Source organism: Eleginops maclovinus, chromosome 10 (assembly GCF_036324505.1).
Source record: "Eleginops maclovinus isolate JMC-PN-2008 ecotype Puerto Natales chromosome 10, JC_Emac_rtc_rv5, whole genome shotgun sequence".
NCBI lineage: Eukaryota > Metazoa > Chordata > Actinopteri > Perciformes > Eleginopidae > Eleginops > Eleginops maclovinus.
Window position 1 is genome coordinate 539449 of NC_086358.1, and position 12878 is coordinate 552326.

General features: G+C 44.7%; 2 protein-coding genes across 2 annotated transcripts in view; one reads left to right on the forward strand and one right to left on the reverse strand.

Moving 5' to 3' along the window:
• The window catches only part of LOC134870783 (cGMP-dependent protein kinase 1-like), a 62819-nt gene that overhangs the window by 11163 nt on the left and 38778 nt on the right, over positions 1-12878 (reverse strand). Inside the window, exons 3-9 of the mRNA XM_063893178.1 lie at positions 9374-9487; positions 6715-6820; positions 6395-6458; positions 6244-6321; positions 6071-6165; positions 2366-2431; positions 1642-1716 (exon numbers count right to left, since the gene is read on the reverse strand). Of these exons, the coding sequence (XP_063749248.1) occupies positions 1642-1716; positions 2366-2431; positions 6071-6165; positions 6244-6321; positions 6395-6458; positions 6715-6820; positions 9374-9487 (598 nt within the window). The remainder of the gene's footprint in view (positions 1-1641; positions 1717-2365; positions 2432-6070; positions 6166-6243; positions 6322-6394; positions 6459-6714; positions 6821-9373; positions 9488-12878) is intronic.
• LOC134870662 (protein FAM13A-like) overlaps positions 9540-12878 on the forward strand; it is a 9432-nt gene continuing 6093 nt past the window's right edge. Inside the window, 1 exon segment of the mRNA XM_063892957.1 lies at positions 9540-9546. Within this exon segment, the coding sequence (XP_063749027.1) occupies positions 9540-9546 (7 nt within the window).

A 12878-nucleotide genomic window follows, 5' to 3' on the forward strand; every position in this document is an offset into this window, starting at 1 on the left:
AGAAAATAAAAATAAGTTAAAATAATAAAAAAAAAAAAAAGAAAATAAATAAAAAGTAAATAAGTCAATAAATAAAAAAGTCAATAAATAAAAAAGTAAGTAAATAAGTAAATAAATAAATAAGTAAATAAATAAGTAAGTAAATAAAAAGTAAATACATATGTAAGTAAGTAAAAAGTAAATAAATAAGTAAGTAAATAAATAAGTAAATAAATAAGTAAGTAGTAAAGTATGTTGAAAATAAAATGTAGAGGACCAAGACTAAATGCCTGAGGAACCCCACCTGTAAATATTATTGATGGAGGAAATCAGGCGATCATATAATGAAAGAGGTTTCTACAACTCATTATAAACAACAGAATTATACTTCAATTAGCATTAGCATTAGCATAAAGTGAAGGTCAACATGGGTTTCGTGTTTACCATGGAGGATACTGTCTTACCTCCACCTCCTAATATCACAGACAAAACCCAATCTGTGTGTGTGTGTGTGTGTGTGTGTGTGTGTGTGTGTGTGTGTGTGTGTGTGTGTGTGTGTGTGTGTGTGTGTGTGTTTCCTGGAATCAGAAACAGGAGCTGCGGTCGCATCAACAGTCTAATAATAGTTTGTTAAAATGAAAAAGAGATGAACGTGTCCTTCAGAGGCTACGCTGCACATTAACAATATAAATACATATTCAACAGAAATATGGGAAGTTCTCCGTCATTAATGAAAGGAAACCTGCATACAACCCTCAGAACAAAGTCCATACATACATATTTATATAGATAAATGAACTATATTTTGAATGTAAAACATCACCTTTTATGATATATCATGAAAAAATAACAACAATCTTTATCTTTTCTCACAATCCAAGACATTTTAATATAATGAAGCAATAGAAATATGAACAAACACAACCATATTTAAAGTAATATCTAAACACAATAATATAATCATTTCAGAAAAATATAGGGATGAATAAATGTGAAAAAACACCTAAAGTATCCTTTAAAGAAACCCTTAATAAAGCCCTTATCTCCTGAGTCTCTGCAGTGTGTTTATGAGCGGATCCTATTATTAGCTCTTATATAATCACAGGGTCACTCTGTGAACATGGGATCCAAATGTCAACCTGAAGGGACAAATACTTAAAGAGGCCCCCCACACACACACACACACACACACACACACACACACACACACACACACACACACACACACACACACACACACACACACACACACACACACACACACACACACACACACACAAACACATCTCTAAGTGGTTCACCAATCAACACAGAGCCGGCCAGCTAACCAATCAGAGCAGACTGGGCTCTGGTTTCAGACAGAGGGTGAAAAGAGGAGCTGCAGCTCAGGCAGTCTGAGAAACATAAAGAGCTTTTTGATTACATTTAAGAAAAGGTTCTGTTTTGTTTGTTTAGTCTTTAGCTTATAACAAAAAGGATATGTTATATGTATATAATATATTTAATATTTGTCCTTGCCGTGAGGCGTCTATAGAAACCTCTTTTTGCTGCTGAAAAATGTAAAGTAGTTCTGACAAAAATAACACCTAAAATAAATGTTAAACCCTGATGATTTGCTGCATAATTTCTACTATATATTTATTATGAGCTGCTTAAACTCACTTTGCTTTGAGCTCGGCGTCCTCGTAGCCCTTGTTGGAAACATCATCCAGTCCACCAATCAGGTGCTTGAAGGAGCTGCAGGAGCAGCAGACAGCCAATCAGAACGCAGACTGTCAAACATGCTCAAATTTTTAAAATATATTAACAAATACTTATTTTACATCAATAACTTGAACATTAATATATAAAATACAAATATGTAATGTGTGTAGTTACAGGTGGTGGCCAGCAGAGGGCAGCAGCTCCTCTCGAGCTCAGGTTTAACGGTTCATTTCACACGAAACACTGAGACCTGGAGCTCAGATACTGAGTACATTTACTAAGTACCATAAGTACTATCAATACTAACACTACAGGGTCCTGAACAAAATAACCAGACTGTATAATGATAATCCCGGTGTAGCGACGGGGAAGGCTCTGTAACCCCAGATTCGGAGCTTGTTCCTATGAGGAAGAGAGAGGAGGTCTGAAGAGCGGAGGTTGGGGGAAAGAGTGTGTGTGTGTGTGTGTGTGTGTGTATTTGGGGGGGGGGGGTTGTAGGTGAGGAGAAGGGTCTCCTTTAGACATTTTTAAAAGTCGACCTTAAGAAAAAAATCCAGAAATTTGAAAAAAAGTCAGATTTTTTGGAAAAAAGTGGAAATAAGTTGGGAGACAAAAAGGTAATGGATGCGTTGGGGGACAGGGGGCCAGTGGAGGGTCTGCAGGAGAGTAAGGAGTTACTTACTCTCGGTCGATGACCAGGCAGGTGACGGTGTCAGACGCGATGACGTTAGCCGTCCTCACGTCCTCCCTGTGGACACAATTTACTCCTCTCAATAAAAAACATTTTCATTCTTCTTACTTTTTGTCAAACCCTTTCCACAAAATATTTGTTTGATATCTTCCCTTTCCACTTTAAACATAATCTCTTCCCTCCTCCTCCTCCTCTCCTTTCTTCCTCCTTTCTTCCTCCCCTCCTCCTCTCCTCCTCCTCCCCTCTTCCTCCCCTCCTCCTCTCCTGACACTCTTTGTTTCTGATTTACCTTCTTCCTCCTTCTTCCTCCCCTCCTCCTCCTCCTCTCCTTTCTTCCTCCCCTCCTCCTCTCCTCCTCCTCTCCTTTCTTCCTCCCCTCCTCCTCTCCTTTCTTCCTCCCCTCTTCCTCCCCTCCTCCTCTCCTGACACTCTTTGTTTCTGATTTACCTTGACTATGTTGTTTGATAAAATACAGAAGAAGAATACAGTAATAAAAAGCAGGGATAGAGGAACGGAAAGTTAAAATATGTTGAGGAAAAAGCTCTGTAGAAAATGAGTTAGGATACTATGGAAACAATATTCAGAGTATCTTTGAAAAAAATGTGATGTGGATATTTGGAAAAATATTTCCACAAAGTATTTTTTAGAGGAGAAGTGGAAGGCAGGAAGAGAGGGGGGGAGAGAGGAAGGGAGGAAGAGATGATGCTTAAAGTGGAAAGTGCAGATCTGAGCGGGGGTGTGAAAGTCTCTCCTGAGGAAACAGAGAAACACACTTCAGACCATTAGCAAACACACACACACACACACACACACACACACACACACACACACACACACACACACACACACACACACACACACACACACACACACACACACACACACACACACACACACACACACTGGTCTGACACTACACGTGGGGACCATATAGATTTGCCCCCGCTCTAACAGGTCCATGTCGGAACACGCGTCGGGGCTTTTAGCGGCCCTAATGTTCCGTGTTCTTGGCGTGTGCTGAGTTCCTCACAGTCGATACTGAGGGAGGAAGTCTCGGGAAGCTCAGGAGGCATTCTATATAACACGTATGTTCTCCAGCGGCTGATTCAAAGGTTTAATACGAACATTTCTGCGTTTGATTAAAGGAAACAGACGAGTCCTCTGACAGGTATTCTGAGGGGTTTAATCATAAATATGTCCACCTATAAATTGTGCGTTTAAAGCCTCTTTGGTGCAAAGTGTGAGTCATAGATCCGACAGATGTGAACATGTTATATTCAGTGTGATGTTATTACCCTCTGAATAATCATTACTAAAGGTGCATCAATCGGCTTTGCTCATGACTATATCTCTCCTTTTTTCTCAAAGTACTTTAAAACTTATTTTTTGAAAATATTTGGACTTTTATATTAAATTTACCAACGTTTTATTTTTAAATATTTAAACAGTTTTCTAATTTTACCACTTTTTGTATCTCAAAATATGCCCGAATTAATCTCAAGGGTCAAACTATTTTCTCAAATATTCAGACTTTTTTTACCTGGAATATTCCCTCTTCTCTCACGATATCCAGAAAAACTTTACCTTTCTTCTTCTTTTATTTCTGTAATGCTTTTTTCCTAAATATTTCAACTGTTTCCTGTTAAAAACGGTTCCACAGGGTTCAGTTTTAGGGGCCCTGCTTTTCTCATTGTACCTGCTGCCCCTGGGTTCAATCCTGAGAAAGCGTGGTATCTCTTTCCGTTGTTACGCTGATGACAGGCAGATCTATGTGCCACTGAAGAAGAGGGACTCTCTCTCTGAAACCACTTCTGTTATGTGTTGAAGACATTAAAGCCTGGATGTCCATGAACTTCTTAAAATGGAATGAAAACCAAACAGAAGTGATGCTGTTCTGTCCCAGTGGCTCCTGTGAACCCCCTCCTGTTGACTTTGAATTGGTGCAATAGTGAAGTCCAGCTTTTTTTATCTTGGGCAGCTGGCAAAGGTGAAGCCCTTCCTTGCACATAAGCACTTTGAAACAGTAATCCACGCCTTTATTACATCCCGGCTGGATTACTGTAATGCACTTTATCTTGGAGTCAGCCAGTCGTCCCTCGCACGTCTCCAGTTGGTCCAAAATGCTGCCGCTCGCCTCCTAACTGGAACACGTAAAAGGGAGCACATTACTCCCATTTAAGCCTCCCTCCACTGGCTGCCTATGCACTTTAGCCTCCCCACTGGCTGCCTGTGCACTTTAGCCTCCCTCCACTGGCTGCCTGTGCACTTTAGCCTCCCTCCACTGGCTGCCTGTGCACTTTAGCCTCCCTCCACTGGCTGCCTGTGCACTTTAGCCTCCCTCCACTGGCTGCCTGTGCACTTTAGCCTCCCTCCACTGGCTGCCTGTGCACTTTAGCCTCCCTCCACTGGCTGCCTGTGCACTTTAGCCTCCCTCCACTGGCTGCCTGTGCACTTTAGCCTCCCCTGGCTCTTTAGCCTCCCTCCACTGGCTGCCTGTGCACTTTAGCCTCCCTCCACTGGCTGCCTGTGCACTTTAGTCCATTTTAAGATTCTTTCATTTGTTTTGAAATCTTTAAATGGTCTCGCCCGTCTTAGCTCTCTGAGCTGCTCCATCCTTACACTCCTGCCCGGTGCCTCAGGTCAGCTGATCAGCTGCTCCTGGAGGTACCGAGGCCTAAACGGAAGCTCAGAGGGGATAGAGCCTTTTCCGCTGCCGGTCCTAAACTGTGGAATGAGCTCCCATTGCACATTAGACAAGCCCCTTCACTGCCCCTTTTACAACTCCTCTTAAAACCCATCTCTATTCCTGGGCTTTTAACCCAGCATGAGACTCTGTTCCTGTGTCTGTTGGTTGTTGTTTGATATTGTGTTTGTTGTTGTTTTGATATTGTGTTTGTTGTTGTTTTGTTATTATGTTTGTTGTTGTTTTGTTATTGTGTTTGTTTGTTGTTGTTTTGATATTGTGTTTGTTTATTGTTTTGTTATTGTGTTTGTTTATTGTTTTGATATTGTGTTTGTTTGTTGTTGTTTTGTTATTGTGTTTGTTGTTGTTTTGTTATTGTGTTTGTTGTTGTTTTGTTATTGTGTTTGTTTGTTGTTGTTTTGATATTGTGTTTGTTTATTGTTTTGTTATTGTGTTTGTTTATTGTTTTGATATTGTGTTTGTTTATTGTTTTGATCTTGTGTTTGTTTATTGTTGTTTTGATATTGTGTTTGTTTGTTGTTGTTTTGTTATTGTGCTTATTGTTGTTTTGACATTGTGTTTGTTTATTGTTTGATCTTGTGTTTGTTTATTGTTGTTTTGATATTGTGTTTGTTTGTTGTTGTTTTGATATTGTGTTTGTTTGTTGTTGTTTTGTTATTGTGTTTGTTGTTGTTTTGTTATTGTGTTTGTTTGTTTATTGTTTTGATATTGTGTTTGTTTGTTGTTGTTTTGATATTGTGTTTGTTTATTGTTTTGATCTTGTGTTTGTTTATTGTTGTTTTGATATTGTGTTTGTTTGTTGTTGTTTTGTTATTGTGTTTGTTTATTGTTTGTTATTGTGTTTGTTGTTGTTTTGTTATTGTGTTTGTTGTTGTTTTGATATTGTCTTACGTGTTTTGATGCATGTGCAGCGCTCGGTTTCAGCTGCGGCTGTTGTCAAAGGGCTTCATAGGTACCGTTGATTGAACATCATGTTTATTATACGTTATTACCCCTGCAGCGCTCTCTCTCCGAACCAGTCTCCACGGCCGAGCTCTCTCAGGTGAGCTGTCTCCTGATTGGCTGGATCCTCCTGGGTCACGTTTACCTGCAGACGAGGTGATTGACAGGTCATCAGTGAGAAGTTAATGATAGTAATTCACATCTATGATAATATAGAGGTTACCTTCCCCTTGCTGATGATGAAGAAGGTGTCTCCTCTCGCTCCCTGCCGGATGATGAACTCCCCATCTTCATAGTGAGTCTGAACACAGGAAATATTTGTTTATGTTTATTTATTGTTATTTATTAAAACATGATGAGGGTTTGGCTCTCACCTCCTCCATGACGTCGGCCAGTTTACTGAGAGTCTCCTCAGCCAGGCCCTGGAACGAGGGAACGCTACAGAAACAACACTTTATTATAGAAGTAAATAAATAAACAACAACTAAAAAAAGAAAAAGAAATGAGTAAAAAATAAAGTCAGAAATGTGAAGAGGTAAATAAAAGTACAAAAATACAAAATAAAAAAGCACATGAATGCAGGAGCATTACAATAAATAACACTGAGGGTTAGTTTGTATTTATAACACAACAATACAACAGTAAAAAATAAGGTATAATTATAAATACACATGTGCTCTGTGTGTTTGGTCACCTCTTGAGGAAGTCCATGTACTCGGCATGTTTGATCAGACCCGTCCGCATCATGATGGTCTGGAAACACTGCCGGTCGATCGCCCACAGCTTCACCTCCACCAGAGCTGCACATATCACATCGTAGAGACGAGAACAGCACATTAAGAATCCTCTGCGTGGTTTACTTCCGGAACATAGTGACATCACTGGCGCTCCTATTGGCTAGCGCTCCAACACATTATACGTGATAGGCTAAGGGGCGCGACATCTCTAAGAGGTCAACCAATCACAGGGTTTAGTCTGCACCAGGTAACAGGGTCTCCCTGTGGGGGCGCCCCCCCTCAAACCAAAATGCAGGTTTCCCTGTAAAATGTGAAGAGCTGCCAGAAACCAGCATTTCTGTTTTCATTCCAGATGTCCGGTGCCAGATGTCTGGTCTCACGGCAGAACCAGCTTTGTTTTTACGGAGCTCCGATGTCACGTTGTTGTTGTTGTTGTTGTTTACGTCCGTGGCGCCATGTTGTTCTCGAGAGGATTTATAAATCTTGTAAACAACGTCAGCACCTCGGTATCACCTCATAAAAAACATATATTACATCAATGACATCCCATAGACCTATGAGACCTGTTGCCATGGTGACGCCTGAATCCACCTGTGAGTGTGAGGCGGCTGTTACCGTGGAGACGAGCAGCCTCCAGTTCAATAGGATCAGCTGTTTTAATATTTGACATGTTTTCATTTCACCGTGATGCTGCTTCAGGGGGGGGGGTTTATTCTGGGATTAAAGTTGTTGTTGTTGTTGTTGTTGTTGTTGTTACTCTCTCTCTCCCTCTCTCTCCTCTCCTCAGCTTTATGACCTGCTCCTGTTGCTACGGTGATACTAAGTGTCTCTGTAACCACGGAAACAACAGGAGACATTCCAAGGATGCTAAGAGACTGTGTGTGTGTGTGTGTGTGTGTGTGTGTGTGTGTGTGTGTGTGTGTGTGTGTGTGTGTGTGTGTGTGTGTGTGTGTGTGTGTGTGTGTGTGTGTGTGTGTATGTGTGTGTGTGTGTGTGTGTGTGTGTGTGTCCTGTGGTCAGGGTTGAATGATTATTATTGTTCTTTAATGCCAGATGTGTGTTGAAAGTCAGAGACATTTATTAATAATCAAAGATCCATAGAGACTAGTTCCCTCTCCTTAAGTGACATCACTGTGTAACACCCGCGCTCCTATTGGCTCGCGCTCCAACACATTGTACTTGATAGGCTAAGGGGGCGGGACATCTCTAAGCGGTTCACTAATCACACTGTGTGGCTCTGGTTTCAGACGCAGGGTGAGATGTTCCTCTTCACCCCCCCACCTCCTTCCTGCTGATGACCTCTTCTGCTGTCGGGGTCAAGGTGTGAGCCTGTGTGCAGCGGACCCTGTAGGGCTTCCTCTGCACCGCCTTTACTCCCCCTTTCAAACTGAGTTCCAGTCTTAAAGAGAACCAGGTTTATTATTAAATCAGGAGTCTAAGTCTTCCTCCTTCAGGCTGAACCACGGAGGAGGAAGTGCAGCGTCTGACTCTCAGGGCAAACCCTTTCAAAATAAAGTACGTGTACTTTAACTGCACCCCCCCCCCCGGTCACTAATAATTAGTACTACTTAATTAGATTTTAGAAACAAATACAGACTAAAAGAGCAGCTGCGTGTGTGTGTGTGTGTGTGTGTGTGTGTGTGTGTGTGTGCGTGCGTGCGTGCGTGCGTGCGTGCGTGCGTGCGTGTGCGTGCGTGCGTGTGGACCTCTCACTTTTTTGTCAGCGCTTCCTGGTAGAGTGCCTCAATAAGCAACGGTTGCCAGGCAACACCGTCCAGCTCCAGCCAATCAGCAGCCGGAGATCTGGCAGCGGTGTCTCTTGGCAACCGCGATGTGTTCGAGGGGGATTCACTTTCATAGTTCCTCTTTCTTATTTCTGCTCGTTATCTTCACATTAAACCCAAACTGCAGCTGCAGAGAGCCTCTGACTCAGAGTCAGACTCTCAGGAACACTTTAAAGTCCTCGTGTTTCAGAAACAAGAAGATTCAAAGGACTGCACATCAGAGCATCACAGCTTCACTAAAGCACCTCTAAACAACAACAACAACAACAACAACGACATGAAAGAGAACAGAGAGAGGGGAGTAATAAAGGAGAAGAAAGGAAGGATGAAGGAAGTGACAGGAAGGATGAAGGAAGTGACAGGAAGGATGAAGGAAGTGACAGGAAGGATGAAGGAAGTGACAGGAAGGATGAAGGAAGTGACAGGAAGGATGAAGGAAGGATGAAGGAAGGATGAAGGAAGTGACAGGAAGGATGAAGGAAGTGACAGGAAGGATGAAGGAAGTGACAGGAAGGATGAAGGAAGTGACAGGAAGGATGAAGGAAGGATGAAGGAAGGATGAAGGAAGGATGAAGGAAGTGACAGGAAGGATGAAGGAAGTGACAGGAAGGATGAAGGAAGGATGAAGGAAGTGAGAAGTTAATTGAATTACAGATTTGAAATGTCATTCTTCTTATTTTGGGGCTAAAACTATTTTTCATGTGCGTAAAACATTAAGTTAGAATGAGAGTTTCAGATCATTATCTGATATCAGATCATTATCGGTGATATCAGATCATTATCTGATATCAGATCATTATCGGTGATATCAGAACCGGCAGCGGTCACTCACCGGTGACGGTGGCCGTGCGGGTGCAGTTGTAGAGGATGGCCAGCTCTCCGAACACTCTCCCCGGCCCCATGGTGCACAGCTTCATTCCCTCCTTAGTCACCTCCACCTTACCCTCTGTAAGGAGACAGGGCTTTTATTGTGGAGGGGTTCACAGGAAGTCAACAACATGACAGGTTTGTTAATGAACTTTGTTTACTTGTAAACTTTGTCAAGAAATGATCAAAAAGAAGGTGATTTATTTTATCAGTATAGGCTGAGGGCGGGACCGTGGACCAACCAGTGATCGGTGCCGCCGCCCTGACTTTCTGACTGGATTTACAGACTGTTCCGGACGTTGTAACAAAACACTCAGACTAATATACACACACACACACACACACACACACACACACACACACACACACACACACACACACACACACACACACACACACACACACACACACACACACACACACACACACACACACACACACACACACACTCAGCAGATGGCAGGCATCATTATGTAGAATGTGAGATAAACACAGACTCACGGTATCTGTTTCTGTAGAAAGTAATGATCATTAGATTGGTGAGACACACACACACACACACACACACACACACACACACACACACACACACACACACACACACACACAGCTGTGTTGTCTCAGTGTCAGGATATTATTGGATATCAAAGTCAGAGTTATAGCATTTTATTTTGATGTAAATGACTCTGCGTTTGATTCAAACAGCTGATCTCACTCAGATACATCCTAAAGAGAAACAGAAATAAATACATGAATAGATTCAAGGAAAGTTAAGGAAAAAAACAAGAAAATAAAAGTAAAACTGCAATCAACAACATGAATATAAGGAAAACAAATGAGACGGACGGAGAGAAGGACGGAGAGAAGGAAGAAGAGAAGGACGGAGAGAAGGACGAAGAGAAGGACGAGAGAAGGACGGAGAGAAGGACGAAGAGAAGGACGGAGAGAAGGACGAAGAGAAGGACGAAGAGAAGGACGGAGAGAAGGACGAAGAGAAGGACGAAGAGAAGGACGGAGAGAAGGACGGAGAGAAGGACGGAGAGAAGGACGAAGAGAAGGACGGAGAGAAGGACGGAGAGAAGGACGGAGAGAAGGACGAAGAGAAGGACGGAGAGAAGGACGAAGAGAAGGACGGAGAGAAGGACGAAGAGAAGGACGGAGAGAAGGACGGAGAGAAGACGAGAGAAGGACGAGAGAAGGACGGAGAGAAGGACGAAGAGAAGGACGGAGAGAAGGACGGAGAGAAGGACGGAGAGAAGGACGGAGAGAAGGACGGAGAGAAGGACGAAGAGAAGGACGGAGAGAAGGACGAAGAGAAGGGCGGAGAGAAGGACGAAGAGAAGGACGGAGAGAAGGACGAAGAGAAGGACGGAGAGAAGGACGAAGAGAAGGACGAGAGAAGGACGAAGAGAAGGACGGAGAGAAGGACGAAGAGAAGGACGGAGAGAAGGGCGAAGAGAAGGACGAGAGAAGGACGAAGAGAAGGACGGAGAGAAGGACGAGAGAAGGACGAGAGAAGGACGAAGAGAAGGACGAGAGAAGGACGAGAGAAGGACGAAGAGAAGGACGGAGAGAAGGACGAAGAGAAGGACGGAGAGAAGGACGAAGAGAAGGACGGAGAGAAGGACGAAGAGAAGGACGGAGAGAAGGACGAAGAGAAGGACGGAGAGAAGGACGAAGAGAAGGACGGAGAGAAGGACGAAGAGAAGGACGAAGAGAAGGACGAAGAGAAGGACGGAGAGAAGACGAAGAGAAGGACGAAGAGAAGGACGGAGAGAAGGACGAGAGAAGGACGAAGAGAAGGACGGAGAGAAGGACGAGAGAAGGACGAGAGAAGGACGAGAGAAGGACGAAGAGAAGGACGGAGAGAAGGACGAGAGAAGGACGGAGAGAAGGACGAAGAGAAGGACGGAGAGAAGGACGGAGAGAAGGACGAGAGAAGGACGAAGAGAAGGACGGAGAGAAGGACGGAGAGAAGGACGGAGAGAAGGACGAAGAGAAGGACGGAGAGAAGGACGGAGAGAAGGACGGAGAGAAGGACGGAGAGAAGGACGAAGAGAAGGACGGAGAGAAGGACGAGAGAAGGACGGAGAGAAGGACGGAGAGAAGGACGGAGAGAAGGACGAAGAGAAGGACGGAGAGAAGGACGAAGAGAAGGACGGAGAGAAGGACGGAGAGAAGGACGAAGAGAAGGACGGAGAGAAGGACGAGAGAAGGACGGAGAGAAGGACGAGAGAAGGACGGGCGAGAAGGACGGAGAGAAGGACGAGAGAAGGACGGAGAGAAGGACGAGAGAAGGACGAGAGAAGGACGGAGAGAAGGACGGAGAGAAGGACGAGAGAAGGACGGAGAGAAGGACGGAGAGAAGGACGAGAGAAGGACGGAGGAAAAGGGCGGGGGAAGGACGGAGGAAGGACGGGGGAAGGGGGAAAGGACGGAGAGAAGGGGGAGAGAAGGAAAAAAAAAGGAAGGGCGGAGAGGGGGAGAGAGAAGGGCGAGGAAGGAGGGGAAAGGGCGGGGGAAGGGCGAAAAGAAGGCGAGAAAGGACGGGAGAAGGGCGAAAAGAAGGAGAGAAAGGGGAGAGAAAGGGCGGAGAAAGGGGAAGAGAAGGAGGGAGAAGGAGGAGAAGGACGAGAGAAGGACAAAAAAAAAGGGGAGGAAGGACGAAGAAGGGCGAAGGGAAAGGCCCGGGGGGGGGGGGGGGGGGGGGGAAAGGACAAGAGAAGGACGGAGGGGGGGGGAAGGCGAAAGAAGGACGAGAGAAGGGCGAAGAGAAGGACGGGGGAAAAGGGCGAGAGAAGGACGAAGAAAGGGCGGAGGAAAAGGAGAAGAGAAAGGGCGGAGAGAAGGAAGAAAGGGGGGAAAGGGCGGAGAAAGGACGGAGAGAAGGACGGAGAGAAGGACGAAGAGAAGGACGAAGAGAAGGACGAAGAGAAGGACGGAGAGAAGGACGGCGAGAGACGAGAGAGACGAAGAGAAGGACGGAGAGAAGGACGAAGAGAAGGACGGAGAGAAAGGACGGAGAGAAGGACGGAGAGAAGGACGGAGAAAGGACGAAGAGAAGGACGGAGAGAAGGACGAAGAGAAGGACGGAGAGAAGGACGGAGAGAAGGACGAGAGAAGGACGGAGAGAAGGACGAAGAGAAGGACGGAGAGAAGGACGAGAGAAGGCGGAGAGAAGGACGAGAGAAGGACGGAGAGAATGACGAAGAGAAGGACGAGAGAAGGACGGAGAGAAGGACGAAGAGAAGGACGAGAGAAGGACGGAGAGAAGGACGAGAGAAGGGCGGAAAAAAGGCGAAGAGAAGGAGAGAGAAGGAGGAGAGAAGGACGGAGGAAGGGGCGAAAAGAAGGCGGAGAGAAGGACAGGAAGGACGAAGGAAAGGCGAAGAGAAGGGCAAAAAAGGCGAAGGAAGACGAAGAGAAGGACGGAGAGAAAAGGGCGAGAGAAAGGGGGAGAAAGGGCGGGA